The sequence below is a fragment of the Passer montanus genome, unplaced genomic scaffold, assembly GCF_014805655.1.
Source record: "Passer montanus isolate IOZ18808 unplaced genomic scaffold, ASM1480565v1 scaffold1, whole genome shotgun sequence".
Classification (NCBI taxonomy): domain Eukaryota; kingdom Metazoa; phylum Chordata; class Aves; order Passeriformes; family Passeridae; genus Passer; species Passer montanus.
In genome coordinates, this window is record NW_024356504.1 from 24,865,554 (window position 1) to 24,874,825 (window position 9,272).

Here is a 9,272-nt window from a genome sequence, read left to right on the forward strand (position 1 = left end):
CTGAAGAGAAGGGATTTTTCCCAAAGTGCTGTAACACGAACCCACAGCTGCAGAGCACAGGAAGCCTATGGAGTTTCTGTAGGCCAGGAGCCATCGAGGCTATTTTCAGCAAAAGCAAGCTCTTAAGTATGTCTGAACTATTTCTGACCCCTCTTGTAACATATCCTACACCATGACCTGGTTTCTCTATTACCAGCCTATCTATTGTTTCAAATTCTACCTATGGAACAAACAGGGATTTAAAATGCCTTCATGTTTTACACAGCTAAATGCAACTAGCTTAAAACTATTAGTGCACAGTGAGCCCTGAGTTGTGCTTATTTGTTGCAGAGGAAACCCCATGGCACATTTGGAAAAGGACAGTCATTGTACTGTTTTGGAGCTCCTCTATAAGCAGAAGCCACAGGTCTCAGTTCCATACACACCAAAATCTCCCTGTTCCCATCACAGAGTGCAGATCTCACAAGCTGAGGACTCCACTGATGATGTTTGCATCTGCTTAGCTTCACCATCTGGTGAATGCCACTGCAATGCACCTGAGCAAATCACCCATACAGCCAGGACATAGAAAATAAAGAGGTTTAGCCTGCATTCATAAAATATCAAGAACATTAATTTAATGCTGAATTTGAAGTTTATCTATGTAGCAGTGTAAGGAAGTGAACAGTTTACACAAATAGAGTTTGTGGTATCAGAGACTCCCTTACCACCAGTTACTTCCATAAGTTTCCCAGGATGGAGTTAAGTAATGCACAGTCCCTGCCCTCTTCCTCCACGATGTGTATATTTTGGTTTCTCTCCTCAACTGGTGTATGGATATCTCTGCAAGGTTTTGATCTGTTATAGGACCCCTATTGTTGCTTGTACTTTAAGAGGACTCTCAAAGCTGAAATTCACTTGTCTTTTTAATACCAAAACCCACCCACCAAAACCCACTCAGGTTCTTCCCAAGAAACAACGACTGCAACTGAATTGAAATAAATTGATGACAGAAAATGCTGTGGCTGTGCTATGCTGTATCTCTGGAAAGTGTGTAACAGGCCTTAAACGAAATAGAAATATGTTGGGGGAAAAACCTGATAGTTTAGGTTATCTGTGCTTCGTGTTATAGCTGTGGTTCCTTCCTAACACTGAAAAGCCCAGCTGCAAAAGCCCTGCGAAAATGTGCTTATACACACACAGGCATTATCACTTCCTAGGACGGTACGTTTTATTATCAGGTTATTTTCCAGTACATTTGGCACAGTTAAGGTAAGTATATTAACTTTACTTCCAAATAAAGAAAACAAAGTTGTACTGAATGTCTCAGCCACTGTCAATGAGTTAAGAACTGACAGGAGGTCCAAGTAATCAACCCTGTCTACAGCACTGAGCTTTCCCCTGGGACACCTCCTCTGATCATACAATGTATCTGACTGGCATGGATGTAGAATTGCTTTCAATAAAGATTTTATTTCAAGGTTGGATGATTCTTTCCCAAATGTCTTGTCTCTAAAGCAAAGTATGTAATACCTGTTATTTTTTAACTCCTGTGAACCAGCATTTGGGAAGGAGAGGAGCGTAAAATGTTGAGCTGAAAGCTGTTCGTCATAAGAGACAAATTTTAACAAATTGACTGGGAGCTCTGCAATACCAGAAGTCAGAAAGCTGCTGCATAAAAACTGGCCTGTACCAGTGCAGTGAAGAGGCCTGTTAACAAAATTATTGCTGGGGAGAGCTGAAGGCAGCTGAGCCCTTACCAGGGCCAAGTCCTTAAGCTACAACATTACATTTGCATATGCCTGAGAATAGATAGGAAAGAGATACTGGCTAATTTCAGGATAATTATTGGCAAAGTGAATCAATGGGAGGCACACACTTTGACCTATTAAGGCAGTTCACAGGAACTTACATTTCAAATCAGTCCCATCATCCATCAGGATGGGCAACACTGGCTATGACAGCGTTTGCCAGCACAGTTTAGCAAAGCCACAAAACCCACCCAAATGGGCTGTCATGGAATACCCCACTCAGAGAGGAGCTGGGTCCTAATTTCATAAGGTTACTTCCTGTACCAAGAGAAGAGAGGACACAAATACAGCATTTTTAATCTTTTTGGTGGAGTTCCATTTATTCCTATTTATCTTTAATCTCTCTTGCCTATGTGTTGGTCTTGGTTTCTGTCCCTAGTAGCAGACTTCCATAGTGAACACAAATATTGTGCATAACTGGAGGACAGGATTCTGATAAGATCAAAACCTCATTTTATCCCCCTGTCCTCCACTGAATTCAGGAGATGGCATTTCCTACACCTGCCATTCTAGCCCATAACCTCATACCAAATGACCCCTTCTTACTCTTCTGACCCCCTCATTTTGTAATGTGCTGTTCTTTAATCACAGTCTATATTACCAGTTCGTGGAAGAATAATAGGATTGTCGTATTGAAAAGTTACCCTTAAATATAATTTAAAACAGTGAAAGAATACCAGGCATGGCTAAAACCAGTTCTGCTAAAGGTAGAAATACCCCTGACATTGAGCAAAATTAAATCCTTCTAGGCTGGAAAAGGATAAGAAAGTAAAAGTGAGCAGTTCTCAAAGCAGCTGGCTCTACCCTCCAACACTCTCCAGCCTACAGTAAAACAGTGTCCTTTCCAATGGGATTTTCCTCCCTAAGTACACTGAATTCCCCAATGTTTTATGTGCAATTGGAATATTAAGATGTTGAGGAGTCAGAGTCACTGTGGAAACACTTTCTCCTCCACAGCAGTTACTACAAAGTAAAAATGGATGAAGAACATTTCCTAACACCTACTGTGTTTGGAGCAATAATCCAGTGTGCTTTCCAAACGTCAAAATTAATAATGATTTTATTTAGAGAGTTTGAAAAGTGTAGGTTTAATGGAACTAGAGAGCCAAGTCACCATACAATGACCCTCTTAGCTGTAGGCTTGCCCTGCTCTCTGTCACATGTTTTCCAGCTTGCAGTTGCCTTGGCAACAGCCAAAGCATAAATTCCAAGTATTTTTCCTTATATATCTGCCATTGACACTACAGCCCTCCTATCACACACTTCTGCTGTTTTAATTCATCAGTAGTTTCATTACTATTAATAGTGAGAACTTTATTTTCTGCCTCACTTGTGATTTTAAAGACTGAAGACATTCTTGAGACTTGGTTATTTTGGAGGAAAAAAAGAAATAATCTTGAGCAGCATAGCACCCAACAATTTCTTGATATGGTTCCAACATCTGTGGCACCGGATTATAGATTGTTTCTAAAATAACCTTAAATTGATGGATCATTGCTCCTTTCATTTGGGCTTGACAAAAAGTACCTCTGGCATTTCCTTTCACTCTTTATGTTGAAAAAGGTGTGTCATTCTGCTCTTTTTCTTGCCAAAAAAAGAATTCTTGCCCATTTTTTTCAATATTTTCACTTTTAACAGCTCAATTTCACCTACTAGCTATAGTAATAGAATGAAATGTGCATGTTTTATTTTGGTTTGCACTGACTTCTATTGTGGAGAGATGATAAAAATATCAGTTATAGAATGTCTTTGGTTAATGTTTGTGGTCCAAAAAGACATAAAGTCCAAAACTTATAATTATTCTATTCAGGGTGGATTGAATTCCTTCCTTCTACTTCTTTAGTACTGTGTTTTACCACATATTATTTAACTATTGAGACTTTCCATGTTTCCAAATTCACTTCCTTAATGTTGGTTTGGTTTGTTTTTTTTTGTTATTATGGTGAAAACAAGCGAAACTGCATTGTTATACCAAGGACTTGCAAGACACTTTCTCAATACAGTACTGCTTATTCTAGCATTAACGTCAGAGAACCCAAATTTACACAAATTTTCTTAATGCCACATTACTGATGAGCCACAGTCAGTTCCTCTCCATCACCAACACACACCACGCACAGCCTCCATTGCCTCATGCCACACCCCCACCTCCTGATTGCTGGGAAATGTTCTCATGCCTGGACTTTGCCAGGATGTCATGAGAAGGATGGAATTTCCAGGACAAACCAGGAAAATTATTCTCCTTCAGAAAGATGTCAAGCAAAAGCAGAAGGGTTGGCCATGCATCTTCCATTTTCTGTGTCCCCATCAGGAACATGGGGTCTCAACACCTTGCTCCACATTTTACAGACAAAGGAAGGCAGTCCCCCGACCCCATCCCTTCAGTAAACTCGGCTCTGTTGCCCCACTTCTTCACCCTGATTCTGCTCATCCATGGTCCATTGCTTCCTTCTCCCTGCAAGGGGCTTCTCCTCCAGCTCCATCAGTGCTGTCCATCATCAACACCCTCTTGTCTCAAAGCTATGGCTGATGCTGCTAAATTGATTATTTCTGCAGTTACCCAAGACAAAGCTGCTGAATTTCCCCCTGCAGTGAACATGCATCTCTACTCCTGTTGATGTCATCTCCAAATACCTTATGAAGTCTCCAACTTTTACCACATAACAAGCTCAACAGAAACTGAGTCTCTCTTCTGGAGAGGTCCCCAAGCTGTCTGTACATGCCTCTGCATAAGTGGCATGAAGCAAAACAATCTCGTCACCTCTGTAACATTTTTAATTGTGATAAAGATGTGTGACATCCATCAGAAGCCCACGCAGTCGCTTGGCAACAAAACTTCTAACTTTTGAGACTTTCTGAACTCCTAAGAGAAGAGATGATATATTAATATTACCACAGAGGAAAGATAATTAATTTTTTTAAAAAATTTAATGAAGATGCTATATTTTAAGAAACTAATAGTTAAGCCAATCTGATTAGTGCCATATGGAGAGTGTTTTGTGCAATGGACACCACGGTTACTAGCATGAAGCAGAAGTAATTCTTCCTATTTATACATGGGAAAAAAAGCATGAGTGTTGATGCTCCAGGAATGTGGTAAACGATGAGATTGGCACAAATCCACAAGAGATGCTTTTTGCTGTGTGACCCACCCACCGATATAAAAGAAACACTTTTTTAAGTTCCTGGAGCCATTAGGTCTCACGAAGTTTCTTTCCCTTATAGTGTGGCTTGCTATAAGTTCAGCAACAGGTACGGGAAAACGGAGACAGCTGTGATGGCTTTTAGATGGCTGTCTGAATTTTGAAAAGGTAAATGAGTGACAATGGCAGAGAAGGGGGGAAAGCAGAACTTGGCTTCAACAATCCACTTGGAATACTTAAGTTAAAACTAGCAGGTTAAGGAGGCATCCATAAATTCAAACATTTACATAATAAAGCTACATTTAGTTTGCATTCCTTGGTGGAGCTGTGCAATTTATTTATAAAATATGTGTCTTCATTTACTAGTCTTTCCAACCCTAGGATACATAATATATTCTGGAGGGTTGAGGGAAATGGATTTCTACTTAGTCTGTACTCACCACCACAGAGATTTATGCCAAACTTCCCACCTAAACTCCATCCATTAAACCTGTACTGTTCTTAGACCAGACTTCTCCATCCTTAATGCCCTTTCCACAGGAATATTAAGTCTTAATATAGACACAAGATCAACTTTTAATAATAATAGTCCTTCTCTTGTAATTTTGTGGGTAATAAAGATATCAAAGGTTATAATCCCTACCATTATTTTCTAAGTCATCTCATTAAGGTATATGGTCTCTGTGTCTTTCAAGAAACTTTGTGTCAGGATAAGGCATGCAAAAGTCTTTAGTTACATAAATTTCACAATCCATTTCAGACCATACTCACTTTATTGGATTTAAATTAGCAGAAGGAATGTGTTTCATATGAGCCCTATATTAAGGGGCTTTTTTTTTGGTTTTCACAACTCTTTCAGTGCTGGAGACCACGTTAAGGCAAGCAGGGAGTCTTCTCCCTGGCACTACAAAACCCCTCCTTTCCTTGTTTGTCACACTGGCAGAAATTTCTCTTCCCTCCCTGTTTTCTTTCTTCTGGATAAGTTAACCAAACAAACACCCCTCTCAGGAGAAACATTTAAAAAGTGCCTCTGTGTGCTTCAAGAGCAACAGTGACTCCTCTGACACCCTTCTTTTTTAACCAGTTCTTTCCTTTTGTCAACAGGATAGCAGCCAAGGAATCCGTGAATCTTATGTCAACACAGAGCTTAGGAATTGTGTTTGGACCGACACTCCTGAGACCTGAAAAGGAGACAGGGAACATGGCAGTCCACATGCTGTACCAAAATCAGATAGTTGAACTTATGCTGAGCGAGTACAGCAAGATCTTCGGCTCGGAGGAAGACTGACAGACAGGGCCTGTTATTGAAAACGTTCACATCTGTCTTGATGTCTAATATTTTTACATTTCTGTAAACATATTTCTGAAATATTTCTTTTTCTTTCAAGTGACAGATGCCTCATTTTGTGCAAACTTAATGATGATTTTGTGTCTAATTTTCAAACATTGGAATAAAAAATATTGTCAACATTTGCCTATATGTATTCTGCATTAACCCTTTGAGAGTTTCATTATGCTAGCACTCCAAGTGTCACTTTTTCTGCAAGCTGAGCATACAGCATATGGCCCTAGACCATAGAAAATGCTGTTTACCAACATATGCAATGGCACAGAAAGACAGATAATAATTGAGGAGGTTTGTGGAAAACAGATTAAAGTATGTATATTTAAAGCAATGAATTAAAGCAGTGACATGAGATCATTCATAGCTAATCTGAGTATAATTTACCTTTCTCTTTGATATACATTGAAAATTAAAGACATGATGAATACTCATTTGTCTACCCTAAGAGCTGGGAAAAAAATTGCATTTAATGCTTTTAAACAAATAAAATAAACAAACACAAACAAAATGAGAATGTCACCATTTGCATAACAGTGCCTAAAAGAAATTAAAAATGGAATTGGAACTTTGGCATTTTTACTTAAACGCAGTACATGAAATGAAGACATTGCATGACTGCTCATTTTAATGTAACATCCATTTTGATTCTTCATCACACTGTACATCTGCCCGCTTTCCCCAGCTATCTCATGTTCTGTAGCATTTGTATTGTGCTCCTGAGGATGCTTTATTGGTGAACTACATTAAATTCATCTAGAAAGAACTTTAAAAAAAAAGCCTTTTCATATGCCCTTAGGATTACTTGGCTAGACTTGAATCAATTTATGCATTTGATGGTTAGTTTCAGTTGTCATGGATAAACAAAAGGGTAACTGTCTAGAATATATCAAATATTGTTTCATTTTGAAATGTATGTTTCCAGCTATACACATCTCCTACCCTGTTTTGTAAAAGTATTCTGCTGATAAAATGTAGACTTATGTTTGACAGCTTTTTAATCAAGTTCAAAGAGAATAAATAAAACTAATCCAGTGTGGTAAAGAGTCTGTCTGGTTATCGATTTGTTCATAAAATGAAAAATAAACCATGTAAATAAGATGTGTGAAACACAGATCCAGAAGCAAATATTTAAAGCAATTAAAGACCCCAAAACATAGGATTAATGCATAGGTCTGCTGTGCATGAGAGATATGTCTTCAATATCACCTCAGCAGATCATGGGCTGCTTCAGTTTTTACTCAGAATTGTTGTGCAAAATTCCATGTAATTCAGGAAAGGTCACTCCTTGGAGTGGTCATTTATGGAAACAAATATATAATGAGGCCTGATCATTAACTAAGACCAGGCTCTTTCTTCAGCTACTAACACAAGCAGAAAACAACACCAAGAAAGCATAAAAACTGCCCCTGAGATGGTTTTTCTGACTGCTCACATGTTTGAAAAATCAAGCAAAAACAGAGGGGTAGTGACCAGTAATTAAAATTAAAAGCACAAAACCAAACAAAATCTCCCTCATATCAAATATCCAGCACAATAACTTCTGAACAAAACTATAATGTACTGGAGAACCCAAATTCACTTTATGTTCAAGAAAATATTTTTCATGTTAATGTCAAGCCATGAGTACTTAAACAGTGATGCTTTTCAGGATCATCTATAGACTCTTTTAATAGCAACAAACCAGGCGCTGTTTGTGGCCTGTGGAAATGACTGGAAGAAAGATAGTCAGAAGTTCAGTCTATTCCTTAATAAAGACCATTCACATTATGGCCCCACGGGTGCTCACAATCATGCTATTGAAGTAATTTCTGCTATTACTGGAAATGAAAAGTTCACTTGTTACTTGGAGCCTGTTGCACTCAGAAGAAAAGATTCTTAATTAATTAATTAATCTTCTTTCAGGCTGTCTTCGGAACATGGAGACTCGTCTTGTTTTTGTAAGACAGGGCTTATGAAATGCACCATATCTCTTTTAAGATCAACTGCTTTAAAGGGGGAAAAAAATCAAGGAAACTTTTGGACACACGAGCCTTTCTTTGGGTTTGAAGGGTTCCTTACACGAACATTGTACAAAAGTGCTGACTGCTCTGCTAAATGCTCTGTTAAATTGCAGCCTGGCTGTGGGCAGACAATCTGGGGGGACACAAGTGGCTCTCACCAGAGGAGTGTATAAATCCAGAGCCTGTAGCAGATGCCTTTCCTTTCTCATCCCGACAACACAAAGGAATGGCCATGCCTTGCTACCAAGCTGCTTCCTTCCCCAAGAGACCAATTCTTCCTGTCTCTCTTAATACATACATTAATTTAATGGGAAAAATTACTGACTCAACCATTAGTCAAAGAACCAGCCCTTCAGCCTCTGCCATCAGCAGAAACCAGAAGGATAAAAGAGTGGCAAAAAATAAAAAAGTTCAAGCCTTAACCGAAGCAGGGTTTTTTTCTCCTCCTGCTCAGGCAGTTTGCTCTTTATTACCCAAGCTCACAGCCCAGGACACTGACAGACTCTTGTTGCTGGACATAAACATTTCTAAATCCCAAAAGTGTCCAAGTTTTGCAATTTGTTGAGCCTGTATCACCACCACATTGCTTCTCCAATTGTTGCTTATTGGAATATTCACTATCACTTGGTAGCAGTTCTGCTCAAACTCTGCTAAATTTTTAGCAAGTCTAAATTAGACTTGCAGAAGACCTTTCTTTTTCAGGAGCCAGCATCAGTTTGAAAAGGGCCACAGATATTTTGAGCAAGGAGCTATTAATGGTAAATGATCAGAAAAATGAAGGCTGAGAATGCATCAGAGACAAATATGTCCAAGGATCACTGTTTATCTGCACCTTCTCCCTGTGAAGAGCATCTTCTACTCAAACTCATCTGGGAAGCATGAGCACAAAACTGGGGTTGATTCAGTAAAAGGAGATATCAGAAATAAATCTCTAACTGAAAAAGGGCATTTCCAGCTACAAAATTTTATCATTCAAATAACGATAAAACATCAG

General features: G+C 38.9%; 1 protein-coding gene across 1 annotated transcript in view; it reads left to right on the plus strand.

The window, feature by feature from the left end:
* The window catches only part of ARHGAP15 (Rho GTPase activating protein 15), a 322,265-nt gene extending 314,944 nt beyond the window's left edge, over positions 1-7,321 (plus strand). The window contains exon 15 of the mRNA XM_039702307.1: positions 6,038-7,321. Coding sequence (XP_039558241.1) covers positions 6,038-6,221 — 184 coding nt within the window. The 3' untranslated portion in view covers positions 6,222-7,321. The remainder of the gene's footprint in view (positions 1-6,037) is intronic.
* The last annotated feature ends 1,951 nt before the right edge of the window (positions 7,322-9,272 follow it).